This window comes from Anomalospiza imberbis, chromosome 23, assembly GCF_031753505.1.
Source record: "Anomalospiza imberbis isolate Cuckoo-Finch-1a 21T00152 chromosome 23, ASM3175350v1, whole genome shotgun sequence".
Taxonomy (NCBI): domain Eukaryota; kingdom Metazoa; phylum Chordata; class Aves; order Passeriformes; family Viduidae; genus Anomalospiza; species Anomalospiza imberbis.
The window spans coordinates 6,356,974-6,372,650 of NC_089703.1; the positions used below are offsets into that span (position 1 = coordinate 6,356,974).

Sequence of the window (15,677 nt, forward strand, 5' to 3'; positions counted from 1 at the left end):
GATCTGCAGGGGGAGTGTCTCCAGCCAGTATTTGAACCCTGAAGAGGAAATTTTTTGGCAAATAGTCTTAAAAGCATGCTGGTGTCTTTACCTCCTGTTAATGAATCTGCTTTTCCAAGGAATCAGTGCCCTGGACATTTTATCCAAAGGTTTTATTGGATGGCAAGCAATGATGCACAGATGTTGACTTTTGCTATGATTTTTGTCCTCTCTGGTTTTTGTTCTCTCCCCTCCTGAGACTTGACAGCTCATGGGTTGATGTAATTGTTTTGGATTTTTTGTTTTGTTTTGTTTTGCATTTAACTGGATTGTAATAAGATTGACTTAAAATTATTAATTCTAATCAGTGATTAGAAATACATGTAAAGAATTTTATGTACAGTAGAGGAACAAAGTTACATGATTTTAAATAATGAAAACCCAGACTATCACCTATCCTAGAACTGGTTCTACTCCAAGAGTGACCTCTTATTAGCATGGACTGCACTGTTCCTGTTAAATGTCTATTGCATAATTGAATTCTTTTTTGTAGATATTGTATTAAAACCCAAGTGTCTGTATAGTTAATATATAGCTGCTTATGTGTAAATGCTATTTTAAACACTAAAAAGCTTTTAATTTTATGTGATAACCACAGCGTATGTGTTCAGTTCTTTGCAGTATTTCATTGGGATTTATTTCACCAATATTGCCCATTTTTGGACTCTCCAGCAGAAACAAGGATCACTGGGACACCCTGTGTAGACTCTGGTGAGCCTTGGGTTTCTCAGGACACCCTGCAGGGTCTGAGGGGCTCGAGATTCAAAAGTTTTTTCCAGCCTAAATTATTTTAAATTTCCAGCTTAAATGAAAAGAACAAGCACAGCTTGGCGAGGCAGATTCCTTCTTCCCAGCTGGTACAGATCACACAGCAAGGGGAGAGTGAAACATCATTTAAATGCCATAAATCCCAGCCTTTTCCAGTGAGGAGGATATTAAATGGTCAGGTATTAAATGGTCAGGAGAATATTAAATGCTCAGAATTTAAGCGAATATTAAATGGTCAGAATTTAAGTGAATATTAAATGGTCAGAATTTAGGTGAATATTAAATGGTCAGAATTTAAGTGAATATTAAATTATTTGAATTTAAGTGAATATTAAATTATTTGAATTTAAGTGACTATTAAATGATCAGAATTTAGGTGAATATTAAATGATCAGAATTTAAGTGAACATTAAATTGTCAGAATTTAAGTGAATATTAAATGCTCAGAATTTAAGCGAATATTAAATGGTCAGAATTTAAGTGAACATTAAATGGTCAGAATTTAAGTGAATATTAAATGGTCAGAATTTAAGTGAACATTAAATTGTCAGAATTTAAGTGAATATTAAACACTCAGAATTTAGGTGAATATTAAATGATGAGAATTTAAGTGAACATTAAATTGTCAGAATTTAAGTGAATATTAAACGCTCAGAATTTAGGTGAATATTAAATGCTCAGAATTTAGGTGAATATTAAATGCTCAGAATTTTGGACAGCCTTTACCTGCAGGGCCTGGTGAGTTAAATCAGATTTTTTTCCTTTCCCTATTTCTGGAATGAGGATCAAAAGTTATTTAATGCTTCTCTGCTCTGGAACCACAGCCCTGGAGGAGGAATACTGAGCATTTCAGGTGGTTGTGAAGAATTCCTGCAGGCTCCAGGAACAAGAACTCCAGGCTCCAGGTCAGAGTTTTGGTTTTTTTAATCACTGAGGAATAATTTTGGATGGAGGTGATCACAAAAAATGGGGACAAGTAACTTTGCAGTGCACCAAAAGGTTCTTTATTATTTCTTTTTCTTTAAGAATTAAACTGTTCACTGGTTTAGATTAATTTGCAAATTCTTTAATTAAGCTTAAATTCCAGTAACACACAGTAGAGAGATGGAAAAAAAAATTAATCTAGGGAATAAAAGAGCAGAAATGGAAGAACTTTGAAGGAATAAAAGAGCAGAATAGTTCCTTGTCAACATGAGTGGGGAAAAGAAAAATCGTGGTGGTGTGACTTGGTTCTGCCTGGCAGCAGTGTGAAGTTTTTGGTGATTTTTGCCTGTTTTTGGGGAGGGAGGAGCCTCCTGCTGTGCCTTTGCAGAGTGATTTGCACAGAGCTCATTTCCATGAGTCTGTCCCTGATTTCCATGGATTTCCACACAAATGGAGTGAGCTGGGATTTGAATGGGTAATGCCCCCTTTGTATCACACCCACAGCTGCTGGTACCTGCCAGAATGTTCTTTTTACTTCTCTTTTAGTGGACAGATTTGACAATTCTTACAAAGGCTTGGGAAAGGATTCCTGGATCTGTCTCAGGGGCCGTTATTTAATAAGAAAGGGAAATTACCAGAAGTGTTTACAGGGAAGTGGTGTTGGTGACTCACTTTGCCAGACTTGAGAGATTGATGTAAAGTACCATTTCTGGAGGTTCTTTCATTAACTGAACCTCATTTTGGCTCATTTTTGGGGCTGAAATGTGATTCCAGAGAGGATGGAGGCTGCTCCTCTGGACTTGCTGAGCCCTGTGCTTTCACAGCTAGTTCAGATGTGATTGTGCCTGGGGTCACAGAGTGCTCATAAACAGGATTTTCTCCTTAAAACCCAGCTTCTGCGAGGAGCAGGTGACACGGGGTGTGGTTTATTGTCTGTCCTGCTCTGGCTGCTCCTCAGAGGGGTTCTGGCAGTAATCCCCCGTGTTCAGATCAGGCCTGAACACCAAGATGTAGCACTTGGGCACGAAGTAACTGGCCAAGATCCCCAGGGTGGTGGCCAGGATGGTGCAAATCTGCGTGACAGCCCTGAGGACCGTCCTGAGCGTGGCGAAAATCACCACGAAGAAGATCCAGATGACGAAATAGATGAAGGTGGCAAAGGTGATGCCCCTGGCCACGTTGTACCTCCTGGCTGGGGTTTGCACCATGAAGGTGCACAGGAAGCAGGAGAAGGCCAGGCAGCTGTTGTAGCCATGCAGGAGGGCAAAGGCAGCCCAGGACTGGGTGCCACACACCAGCAGCACCTCCCTGGGCAGGGACTCGTAGTCGGCCACCAGGTATTCAGGGCCCAGGCGGAGGTGGCACAAGCAGAGCAACGCCTGGGTGAGGATGGAGGCGGCCACCAGCAGCCAGGCCCTGCCGTGGGTCACCCAGCGCAGCAGCCTGGGGGCACAGCGGGGGAATTCTGTCACCAGGGCGATCTCCAGGGCCTTGGGCACGAAGGTGGAGAAGCAGCCGTTGAGGCACAGGGCGCAGGAGAGCTGCTGCAGCGAGCAGAGCGCCGCGCTGGGCCTGCCCACGTACAGGCAGCAGCTGAGGCTCTGCAGCAGCAGCCAGAGCAGGGCCAGGAGGCTCCTGGCACCCCCTGCCAGCTGCACCAGCGGGCTCCGCAGGTGCTGCAGGAACAGCAGCGCTGCCGCGCCGCTCAGGGCCGCCGTGAGGGCCACCAGGGTCAGCAGGGCCACGGCCAGGGGCTCATCCCAGAAGAGGAACCTCTCGCTGCGGTCGTGGCAGCGCGTGCTGCGGGCGGGCGCCCACTGGTGCCGCGGGCACGGGGAGCAGCTGGTGCTGTCTGCAAAGAGAGCCTGCTGAGCACCCTGCGGGCCTCGGGGGTGGGTCACACAGGGGTTTGGGGGTGGTTGGGCTGGTGCTTTGCCTCCCTCCGAGGTGTGTTGGAGCTCCAAAGCTTGTGGTAGTTCACCCTCTGCTTTTCCACCCTCATCCCCGAAGGATTCTTGTATTTCTTGCCTCTGTTTCCCTTCCCCAGCGATCCCAGGATTTTATCCTCTGCCTCTCTTCTACCCATGCCCCCAGAATTCTGTCATACCCATCTCTCCTAGCTCTGCAAATAAAACATAAATGTTGTCCTCATTCCTTCCCTCTGGGCCCAACTGGGGCAGGTCCCCAGTGAAGAGCAGAACAGGGCAGTGCTTATGGAGGAGAGCTCCCAGCTCATCACCACCTCAGCCAGGAGACCGAATAATCCAGTTAAAGCCTTTAAATTGCCCAGACCTCACCTGTGCTGCTCCAGAAGGTGTTTTCTGAGCAGTCTGTGCAGTCATAGCAGCAGAGGTTGAATCCTTTTATTCTTCTGAATTGTCCTGGCTGGCAACGCCTGAAGCACTCGGATGTGGGCTCCTGGCAAAGGCAGGAACGAACATCAGCCAGGAACCTCCAGGAGAGCAAATCTCCAACAAATCAGAAGGAACTGTGCCATTTTTACCTTCTTATCTGCGGTGTGGAACTGGATCTGGGACTTCTGGACGTACAGGGACTGGTCATAGTCCCCCACGGGCAGGTAGGTCACGCTGCCGTCCCTCCAGGCCCAGAAGATGAGTTTGTACCCAGTGTTTGTGCTGTGGGATTGATCGAACCTGAAGCTCTGGCCGTTCACCTCGAACGGGAGGGTGTTCATGAAGTGCAGCAGCTGAGGAGGAAATAAAATCGATTTTGGTACAGTTGTTCTTGTTTGGAGGGCGACAGTTCTGCAAGCTGACATCAGCTGTCCCTTAGGTGGGCTAAGATTGTGCCAATCTGGCTGTGATGTTGACAAAAACCAAAAAACTCTGCCCCTCACATCTGCCCTCACCTGCCAGGACCTGACGGGTGTTTTGGGACAGCCTTTGGAGGTGCAGCCCAGAGCTCTGTGCAGGGCGTGAGCCACGCTGTACACGGCCACGTGCACCGGCTGCACCGTGGTCACCGCCAGCATGGGCCAGATGTCCCCGAGGGTGACATTGCCACACTGCTGGCAGTGCGTGCCCAGCACCTCGGCGTTCATGAGGCGGCTCAGCTCCCTGGACTGCCGGCAGTACTCCTCCTGAGTGACAGACCTGAAGAGCTCAGCCACGTACTCCTGGAAGCCGGGGACCGTCCCTGTTCTCATGACAAAGCCCAGCACTGTCCCGACGCTCTGGATGTTGGGGGTGGAGGCGGCGATGTCCGACAGCATCCAGGCCTCGGTGCCAATCCAGACCTTCTTGCCCAGCCCCATCCTGAGGCTGTGCTCCAGCAGGGCCTGGGCTGGCTCGCTGTGTGCAAGCAGCACGATGACGTTGACTTTGGTGCTGTTAATTAATTTAATTGTGTTTTCCAGCTGCCTTTTGGCATTAGGCTTGGCCAGGTCTGTGGGGATGAGCCCGTCGAAGGCGATGCAGATGTTGTCGGTGCCAGCCATGCTGAGGAAGAGGGCCTGGGCCCTCTGGCCATACTCGTCATCGCTGGCCACCGTGGCGACCCAGTTCCAGCCAAACTGGTTGAGGAGCAGCACCACGGCCTCCACCAGGTTCTTGTCGCTGGGCACGGTGCGGTAGAAGGACGGGTACAGCTCCGTGTTGCTCAGGGTCTCACTGCTGGCTCCGTAGCTCACCTGGGGGAGAAACGATCTTCACTTCCAAAGAAGTCCAAAGGTTGATTAAAACCTTATCAAAAATAGAAGACTGAATAATGAAAATATTACAGCGCTGGGAGCAGAGGATTTTTCCCACTGTGTGCTCATGCACACAATGCAGGTTTTGCCTTTTAACCCTTTAGCCCTCCCAAAATTCTGTCCATCCAATCCTTCTCTGTCCAGGTTTTTACCTGTGGGATCAGGAAGGAGCTGAAGAGCTTGGCCATGGCCAGGCACAGGTCTGACTTGTTGGGGAGAAAAGGGAGAAAATTCTTCCAGGGCTTGGGAAAGGATTCCTGGATGCAGCTCTGGAGCTGTTTAATATGAACTTTGCTTAAGAAATTTCTGTTAATACTTAAGAAATTGCTGTAAGAAATTTAATAAGGAAATTACCAGGAGTGTTTACAGGGAAGTGGTCAGGGTGAGACATTGACTCCAGTTGTGGAGTTTGTCTCATTCCCTAAAAGGGAGAATTCTGCTTCTGCAGGGAGGTTTTTACCTGTGGGATCAGGAAGGAGCTGAAGAGCTTGGCCGTGGCCAGGCACAGGTCTGACTTGTGGGGGAGAAAAGGGAGAAAATTCTTACAGGGCTTGGGAGAGGATTCCTGGATGCAGCTCTGGAGCTGTTTAATATGAACTTTGCTTAAGAAATTTCTGTTAATACTTAATAAATTGCTGTAAGAAATTTAATAAGGAAATTACCAGGAGTGTTTACAGGGAAGTGGTCAGGGTGAGACATTCACACAAAACATCAATTCTGGAGTTTGTCTCATTCCCTAAAAGGGAGAATTCTGCTTCTGCAGGGAGGTTTTTACCTGTGGGATCAGGAAGGAGCTGAAGAGCTTGGCCGTGGCCAGGCCCAGGTCTGACATGTGGGGCCCGATGACGGCGGTGACGCGGGGCTGGTACTCGCTGTAGTTGCACAGGACCCCGATGCCCGTGGTGCCGTTCTGGGTCAGGAAGAGCAGGCTGGGCTGCAGGGCCACCAGGGGCTCGAGGCAGGTGTCGTACATGTCATAGCCCAGCGTGACTCCTGGCAGGAGAGAGCTGGAGTTGTTGATCTGCTCGATGGCAAACCTCATCCCCAGAGCCCAGATCAGCCCGTCCGCGAATAACCTGGGGGAACAGGGCACAGCAGGGACGTGGCCTGGAGGTGCAGCTGGGACTTGGCTTCTTCGTGGAGGAAAAATGATTTATCTTTTGTAAAAATTAATTATTTTTTATAAGTAAAAAAGTATTTGATTCAATTTAACTCATTCATTTACAATTTAATGTTTAGTTCAATTTAACTGATTCATTTACAATTTAAGTGTTTGATTTAACTCATTCATTTGCAATTTGATTCAATTTAACTGATTCATTTACAGTTTAAGCATTTGCTTCAATTTAACTGATTCATTCACAATTTGTTTGATTCATTCACAATTTAAGCATTTGATTCAATTCAACTGATTCATTTACAATTTAATGTTTAGTTCAATTTAACTGATTCATTTACAATTTAGTGTTTAGTTCAATTTAACTGATTCATTTACAATTTAAGCTTTTGACTCAATTTAACTCATTTATTTGTAATTTGATTCAATGTAACTGATTCATTTACAATTTAAGTGTTTGATTCATTTACAATTTAAGCATTTGCTTCAATTTAACTGATTCATTCACAATTTAATGTTTGATTCAATTTAACTAATTCATTTGCAATTTAATGTTTGCTTCAATTTAACTGATTCATTTATAATTTAAGTGTTTGCTTCAAGCCCTAAGGAAGCCAGTGCTGCTAAAATCTTTTATCAAGATAAGACTGAGCTTTGTTAGCATTGAAAAAACACAAATCCACTTCCATTCTGGGACCAGCTGATGTCCCAGTGCTCCACCCCTCCAGCTCTCCTCTGCCCCATCCCAGATCCACTGATTTTGCCTTTTTTCCCCAAATCCCAGCCCTGCTCCTACCTCTCGCAGAGCAGCAGGGTGGGCTCTGAGCGCGCTGTCAGGTTCACCGTGTCCTTGCCAAAGGGGAACAAACCCCCCAGGATAAAATCCCCCGGCCTCCTGAACTGGGCTGACAGGCACGAGGGGCTCAGGGAGGCAGCACAGCCAAAGCTCAGGCACAGCCACAGCCCAGGCAGCTGCATTTTGGGGGGAAAATCTGGGAAAAAATCTGGGGAAAGGAATCCAGGGAAGTCTCTTTAAATAGAGCTCAGAGGGGTTGAATAATGGGGGGGATTTGTTTGGCAAAATGCATGAAATTCACTTTAGAGGGCAATAACCAAATACTCCCTGAGTAAAAAGCACTGCCCTCATCCTGATTGCCTTTACTCACTGAGTAACCTTTACTCAGGGTGATTTCCAAATTCATGGGCACAGCTGTGGAAATTTGGGTTCCCCTGGGAGAGGGGACAAAACTCAGGTGCCCTGCTCTGGTAAAAGATTTACACAACAATAATTTTTATTTCTTTGTTTTTTAAATTTGAGGTCACCTCATCATGGAAATAACCAAATCAGGGAGGCAGCACAGCCACAGCCCAGGCAGCTGCATTTTGGGGGGAAAATCTGGGAAAAAATCTGGGGAAAGGAATCCAGGGAAGTCTCTTTAAATAGAGCTCAGAGGGGTTGAATAATGGGGGGGGAATTTGTTTGGCAAAATGCATGAAATTCACTTTAGAGGGCAATAACCAAATACTCCCTGAGTAAAAAGCACTGCCCTCATCCTGATTGCCTTTACTCACTGAGTAACCTTTACTCAGGGTGATTTCCAAATTCATGGGCACAGCTGTGGAAATTTGGGTTCCCCTGGGAGAGGGGACAAAACTCAGGTGCCCTGCTCTGGTAAAAGATTTACACAACAATAATTTTTATTTCTTTATTTTTTAAATTTGAGGTCACCTCGTCATGGAAATAACCAAATCAGAGAGGCAGCACAGCCACAGCCCAGGCAGCTGCATTTTGGGGGGAAAATCTGGGAAAAAATCTGGGGAAAGGAATCCAGGGAAGTCTCTTTAAATAGAGCTCAGAGGGGTTGAATAATGGGGGGGATTTGTTTGGCAAAATGCATGAAATTCACTTTAGAGGGCAATAACCAAATACTCCCTGAGTAAAAAGCACTGCCCTCATCCTGATTGCCTTTACTCACTGAGTAACCTTTACTCAGGGTGATTTCCAAATTCATGGGCACAGCTGTGGAAATTTGGGTTCCCCTGGGAGAGGGGACAAAACTCAGGTGCCCTGCTCTGGTAAAAGATTTACACAACAATAATTTTTATTTCTTTATTTTTTAAATTTGAGGTCACCTCGTCATGGAAATAACCAAATCAGAGAGGCAGCACAGCCACAGCCCAGGCAGCTGCATTTTGGGGGGAAAATCTGGGAAAAAATCTGGGGAAAGGAATCCAGGGAAGTCTCTTTAAATAGAGCTCAGAGGGGTTGAATAATGGGGGGGATTTGTTTGGCAAAATGCATGAAATTCACTTTAGAGGGCAATAACCAAATACTCCCTGAGTAAAAAGCACTGCCCTCATCCTGATTGCCTTTACTCACTGAGTAACCTTTACTCAGGGTGATTTCCAAATTCATGGGCACAGCTGTGGAAATTTGGGTTCCCCTGGGAGAGGGGACAAAACTCAGGTGCCCTGCTCTGGTAAAGGATTTACACAACAATAATTTTTATTTCTTTATTTTTTAAATTTGAGGTCACCTCATCATGGAAATAACCAAATCAGGGAGGCAGCACAGCCACAGCTCAGGCAGCTGCATTTTGGGGGGAAAATCTGGGAAAAGGAATCCAGGCTCAGCCCTTCCTGGGAAGTCTCTTTAAATAGAGCTCAGAGGGGTTGAATAATGGGGGGAATTTGGCAAAATGCATGAAAGAGGGCAATAACCAAATACTCCCTGAGTAAAAAGCACTGCCCTCATCCTGATTGCCTTTACTCACTGAATAACCTTTACTCAGGGTGATTTCCAAATTCATGGGCACAGCTGTGGAAATTTGGGTTCCCCAGGGAGAGGGGACAAAACTCAGGTGCCCTGCTCTGAGTCTGGTAAATTATTTACACAACAGTCATTTTTATTTCTTTGTTTTTTAAATTTGAGGTCACCTCGTTATGGAAATAACCAAATTTTCCTGAGGGCAGGGCAGGAATTTGCCTGGAGAGGCCATTCCTGGGTCACAGGGTTGGGGAGCTGTCACTCAGCTGTACTGGTATTTTTTTAGGAAGTTGTTGCTGGCTGATCTATTTTTTTCCCCTCTCAAACTGAGCTGGGATATCAATTTCAGTTTAAAAACTTAAATCTGAGTTCACAGCATGGTAATTTAGGTTTTATTACTGTATGTTTTCTGTCCAGGGTTGGATTTTAGGAGAGCTCTGAATGAGAAGTTCGATTTCCTGCATTTTCCACTGTAGCAGAAAACTGCTTTTGCTGCCAAAGTGATGCTCCAGGGCTGGAATATTTTCCCTGCAGGAAGAAAAGCAGATACAGAGACCTAAATACAGGACTCCACCAGCTGCAGCTGTGTTTTCCAGGTATGTTCATACTGACACTTTTTAAAGCATCCTTTCCCTTTACTGGACTATTGAAGTGTCAGCTTTAACTATAAAACTTTTAAAAATAAGTTCTAAACATAATCCTGAATTTTGGGCAAGTTCATCTTCAATATTAGTAATGGTAATTATAAATATTAATATTTATCTCCTAAGAGGAATAGTTAGAACGAGTGTGACAAGGGAGGAAAAGTATTTTTCTTGTGGTCATACCATCATTTCTAGAGATCTAAACCCATTTTTTTCCCTTGACACACTTTATTTGATTTATTTGAAGGCATTTAATTTCGCTGCACAGGTGAAATACCAGCTGGCCTGGTCTCCAGGGAAATGAAACAGATTTTTCCAGGGGGAAAAAAAAAAAAAAAATTGGAGTAGGTTACACTGTAAATGGTGTTCCTTCCCAGCACACCCCCAGAGTGTGATCCCACAAAGGACACTCCTCAAAACCACATTTTTCACATCATTTAATGTCCAGTGAGTCCAGTCTCCGTGAGGTAACAGTGATTTCCTGAATTTTTCAGTGTTACATCAGGCCATAAAGAGACAAGCAGCCTGCAGGATTCCCCCAGGTGTCCCTGCAGTCCTGGGCTGAGCCTGCAGTGCTTTTCCAGCTTCCCAAAAGTAAATCCAGTAAATTCCCCAGTAAATCCCCTCTGACATCCTTTGGCTCTTCCAGAAGAAGGCAGAAGCCTCACAAAGCTGTGATTTACAGTACAAGTGTGGATTTCCCCCCCAGAGAGGCAGAAAAACCCTTTTTGTAGGCATTTAACACATTGATAAAAATAAAAATTACACACACAAGGACACAACTCGGAAGCAAACAGCTCCAGGCTGGGCTGGACAGAGGGGGTTGTGCAGCATAAATGAAAATTTGCTGCACATCCCAAGTGCAAAAATCATGGATTTAACAGGGAAGGGACACGGAGGGAAGGTGCAGCTGGGTGGATCCCTGCTCCAGGAGCACTCTTCTCTTCCATCCACCCCCATCTCATTCAGCTCCCACAATGACAGGGAAATTTCATTTTCCCTCAGCATTAAATGCTGCAGGTGAAGCCCCCAGGTGGGATTTTTGTCTAATCCAAAGTGGCCAGGTGAGCTGCCATGGGGTGTAGGTGAGTTCAGAGAGCACAGCTCCAATTTGTGCTGCCAACTATTGCTGTAAATGCACAGAGCTGGGCTTGAAAAGAAAAACCTTTTCCAGCCTTGCTGGGAATAAAAAAAATAAATCTCTTAGCAGCTCACCCTAATGTGGAGGGGTTTTTTTCTACCTGTAGAGCTCTACACAGCTCATCCTAATGTGGAATTTTTTTCTAACTGTAGAGATGTAAAAAAAGAACTGAAAGATGTAAAAAAAAAAAGTGTGAAAAACCACAACTGTTCCATGTTTATAAAGTGGAATAACTTGGCCAACTCCTCAGCTCCAGGCTGGAAAGAAAAAGTGGAAATAACCAAATAATAAATGGACAGAGAACCAGAGGCTTGTGCTTGTGCAAAAATAGTATTTTCACCCATCAGGGCAGGTCGAGCAGCTTGTGCTGCACACAGAGCTCCTGGGTGATGCTGTACAGTGGGAATGGAAAAAAAATAAACCCCTTAGCAGCCCATACTAATGTGGATTTTTTTTTTTCTAACTGTAGAGATGTAAGAAAAGAACTGACAGATGTTGCAAAAGAACCGGTCTACATTTATAAAGTGGAAATGTTTGGCCAACTCCTCAGCTCTGGGCTGCAAAGCAAAAGTGGAAATAACCACAGGCAGAGGGCTGTGCTTGTGCAAAAATGTCATTTTCACCCTGAGCTCACCCTGTCAGGGCAGGTCGGGCAGCTTGTGCTACACAAAGAGCTCCTGGGTGATGCTGAAAACTGGGAATAAAAAATAATCAATCCCTTGGCAGCACATCCTAATGTGGAATTCTTTTTCTAACTGCACAGCTCTACACACAAACTGACAGATGTAAGAAAAGAACCAGTGCAAGCTTATAAAGTGGAATAACTTGGCCAACTCCTCAGCTCCAGGCTGCAAAGAAAAAGTGGAAATAACCACAGACAGAGGGCTGTGCTTGTGCAAAAATGTCATTTTCAGCAGTCAGGGCAGGTCGAGCAGCTTGTGCTGCACAAAGAGCTCCTGGGTGATGCTGTAAAAAAAACTGACAGATGTTAAAAAAAAACCGCTCCACATTTATAATATGGAATCGTTTTGCCAACTCCTCAGCTCTGGGCTGACAAAGAAAAAGTGGAAATAACCACGGACAGAGAACCAGAAACTTGTACTTGTGCAAAAGTGTCATTTTCAGCAGTCAGGGCAGGTCGAGCAGCTTGTGCTGCACCAAAAGCTCCTGGGTGATGCTGTACAGTAGGAATAGAAAAAAAAATCAATCCCTTAGCAGCTCAACCTGTTGTGGAATTCTTTTTCTAACTGTAGCGATGTAAGAAAGGAACTGACAGGTGTTAAAAAAGAACTGGTCCACATTTATAATATGGAATCGTTCTGCCAACTCCTCAGCTCCGGGCTGCAAAGCAAAAGTGGAAATAACCCCATACAGAGGGCTGTGCTTGTGCAAAAATGTCATTTTCAGCAGTCAGGGCAGGTCGAGCAGCTTGTTCTCGGCGAAGAGCTCCTGGGTGATGCCGTACACATCGCCGATGTAGGGGATGGCCTCCCCCAGCATGGCCACGGCCTCCTCGGGCGAGCCCACGTTCATGATCTCCAGGAAGGCATCGCGGGAGGGCAGCGCGCAGAACGCCACGGTGGCCGCCTTGCGGACCACCCAGGGGTGGTGCTGGGCCAGCGAGGCGTTGTAGGCGTCGGTGCAGAGCACGGAGGTGCGGGGCTCTCCGGAGCGCAGCCCCTCCAGGAAGAGCTGCAGCCAGCGCAGGGCGCGGTGCAGCCGCAGCACCGTGCGGCAGCCGGAGTCGGGCCGGGCCCGCAGCGCCGCCGGCCCCGCCGCCAGCTCGTGCTGCACCAGCGACTGCAGCGACGCGAAGCCGTGCTGCTGGCGGCGAGCCTCCAGCAGAGCCACCTTGGCCACCGCGTCCTTGGAGATGAAGGAGAAGACGGCGCCCAGGCTCTGCAGGAAGCTGAGGGGAGCGGGGAGAAGTGGGGAGGTGGGTTAGGTGGGTGAGGGGTGGGGGGAAACAAAGGCAAAAGCAGCTGAGGGGGGAGAGAGAACCCCAAAAAACAGCTGAGGGGAGAGAGAGAACCCCAAAACACCTGAGGGGGGAAAGAGAACCCCAAAAAACACCTGAGGGGGGAGAGAGAACCCCAAAAAACACCTGAGGGGGGGAAAGAGAACCCCAAAAAATACCTGAGGGGGGAGAGAGAACCCCAAAAAACAGCTGAGGGGAGAAAAGAGAACCCCAAAAACAGCTGAGGGGGGAGAGAGAACCCCAAAAAACAGCTGAGGGGGGAAAAGAGAACCCCAAAAACAGCTGAGGGGGGAGAGAGAACCCCAAAAAACAGCTGAGGAGGGAAAAGAGAACCCCAAAAACACCTGAGGGGAGAAAAAAGAACCCCAAAAAATACCTGAGGGGGGAGAGAGAACCCCAAAAAACAGCTGAGGGGGGAAAAGAGAACCCCAAAAAACACCTGAGGGGGGAAAAGAGCACCCAAAAAACACATGAGAGGGGAAAAGAGAACCCCAAAAAACACATGAGGGGTGAAAAGAGCACCCCAAAAACACATGAGGGGGGAAAAGAGCACCCAAAAACCACCTGAGGGGGGGAAAGAGCACCCAAAAAACACATGAGGGGGGGAAAGAGCACCCTAAAAAAACATGAGGGGGGAAAAGAGAGCACCAAAAACACATGAGGGGGGAAAGAGCACCCAAAAAACACATGGGGGGGAAAAGAGAACTCCAAAAACACCTGAGGGGGGAAAAGAGCACCCCAAAAACACATGACGGGGGAAAAGAGAACCCCAAAAAACACATGACGGGGGGAAAGAGAACTCCAAAAACACATGAGGGGGGAAAAGAGTGCCCAAAAAACACATGAGGGGTGAAAAGAGCACCCAAAAACACATGAGGGGGGAAAAGAGCACCCAAAAACACATGAGGGGGGAAAAGAGCACCCAAAAACACATGAGGGGGGAAAAGAGCACCCAAAAACATATGAGGGGGGAAAAGAGCACCCAAAAACATATGAGGGGGGAAAAGAGTGCCCAAAAAACATATGAGGGGGGAAAGAGAACCCCAAAACACATGAGGGGTGAAAAGAGCACCCAAAAACCACCTGAGGGGGGGAAAGAGCACCCAAAAAACACATGAGGGGGAAAAGAGAACTCCAAAAACACCTGAGGGGGGGAAAAGAGAACCCCAAAACACATGACGGGGGAAAAGAGAACCCCAAAACACATGAGGGGGGAAAAGAGCACCCCAAAAACACATGAGGGGGGAAAAGAGCACCCAAAACCCCACAAGCACAGAATGAGCTGTGTTGGAAGGGACCTTAAAGCTCCCCCAGTGCCCGGGGCAGGGACACCCTCCAGGGATGGAGAAGCCACAGCTGCTCTGGGAAAGCCGTCCCAGCACCTGCCCACCCTCCCGGGGAAGAACTCCTTCCCGAACTCCAACCTAAACTCCATCTCTGGCAGCGTGGATCCACGCCCCCTTGTCCTGTAAATCCTTTTGTCCCTCTCTCCTGTCAGCTCCAGAGCTGGAAAGGGCCACAGCGCGTTTCAATGGGTTCAGCGGGAGAAACTGCCCCGAACTCCTAAAAATACAACTGAAAATACGGTGTGGCCCGAGGCTCGGTGTGACAGATCCCCCTTAGGAAGGGACTGGGACTTTTTCCTAAAACTGATAGCAAAAGGCTTTTAAAATCACGGGGATCTGGGGAGGTAGAAGGAAAGTCAGGCTTGGTGGGCCCTGGGGAAATACCCTGGGAAAGTCTAGGCCTTGTGCTCGCTAGAGCTGCACCGGTGTGACCAGTATATGATAAATGATGGAGCTGTTAGATGGGATTGTTATAGTTAAATATAATCGTCAGTTATTAATTTAACAATTATCAATCAATTACAATTAATATATCATATACATGATAGAAATATATAATATATATTATAATATATAATTATATAATTCGAATTGGAATTCATATATAACTGTTAATATATAATTATTATTAATTAATATATAGTTATTATTTATAATTATATAAATAATAAATTATTATTGTTTAGTCGTAAGAATAATCATGAGAAACTGTGGTCAGGGGACTTGAGAAAGATCACGAGAAATTCATGCTTGAATGGGATCAATGTATACGACAGAACAATATAAGTCTAATCATTAATATGGAAGTTCTATAACGACAGAACATAAAACACGTTCAGCTCGAAAGCCGTGTGGGAGTCAGATTTGGGTCTGTACCCCTGATTCCCAGAGCTCTGCAAGAAAAGCACCTGCACATAAAGGAATGCCGTGATCCTGGGTGCTCCTGAACGCCAACAACCCGCCCTCGCTCAGCGTGAACCATCGCCCCCTGCCCTGTCACTGCGTCCTGCCCGCAGCCCCGGGCACTCACCGGATGAGCCCCCGCCAGCCGCTCAGGTAGGGCTCCAGCAGCACCTCCCGCTGCTCCGTCACGCACCTCCGGAAGGCGTCCAGAACCTCCCTGAGGCTGAAGGGGCCCGCGGCCGCCGCCATCGCTCCGCGGCGCCGCCGCCTCCTCTTCCTCCTGCTCCTCCTCCTCTTCTTCCTCCTTCCGCATCCCGCACCGCCAATCAGCGCCGCGTCCG

The 15,677-nt window shown here is 47.0% G+C and overlaps 2 protein-coding genes across 2 annotated transcripts; both read right to left on the reverse strand.

The window, feature by feature from the left end:
• Positions 1-1,986: 1,986 nt before the first annotated feature.
• TAS1R3 (taste 1 receptor member 3) lies at positions 1,987-7,576 on the reverse strand. The gene is made up of 6 exons (XM_068171396.1): positions 7,354-7,576; positions 6,216-6,516; positions 4,601-5,380; positions 4,235-4,438; positions 4,029-4,149; positions 1,987-3,583 (listed from the first exon to the last, which is right to left on the reverse strand). The coding sequence occupies exons 1-6, from the start codon at positions 7,533-7,535 to the stop codon at positions 2,658-2,660; spliced, it is 2,514 nt and encodes an 837-aa protein (XP_068027497.1). The 5' UTR covers positions 7,536-7,576; the 3' UTR covers positions 1,987-2,657.
• A 4,712-nt stretch (positions 7,577-12,288) lies between these two features.
• Positions 12,289-15,630, reverse strand: CPTP (ceramide-1-phosphate transfer protein). The gene is made up of 2 exons (XM_068171791.1): positions 15,464-15,630; positions 12,289-13,018 (listed from the first exon to the last, which is right to left on the reverse strand). The coding sequence occupies exons 1-2, from the start codon at positions 15,583-15,585 to the stop codon at positions 12,520-12,522; spliced, it is 621 nt and encodes a 206-aa protein (XP_068027892.1). The 5' UTR covers positions 15,586-15,630; the 3' UTR covers positions 12,289-12,519.
• Between the last annotated feature and the right edge of the window lie 47 nt (positions 15,631-15,677).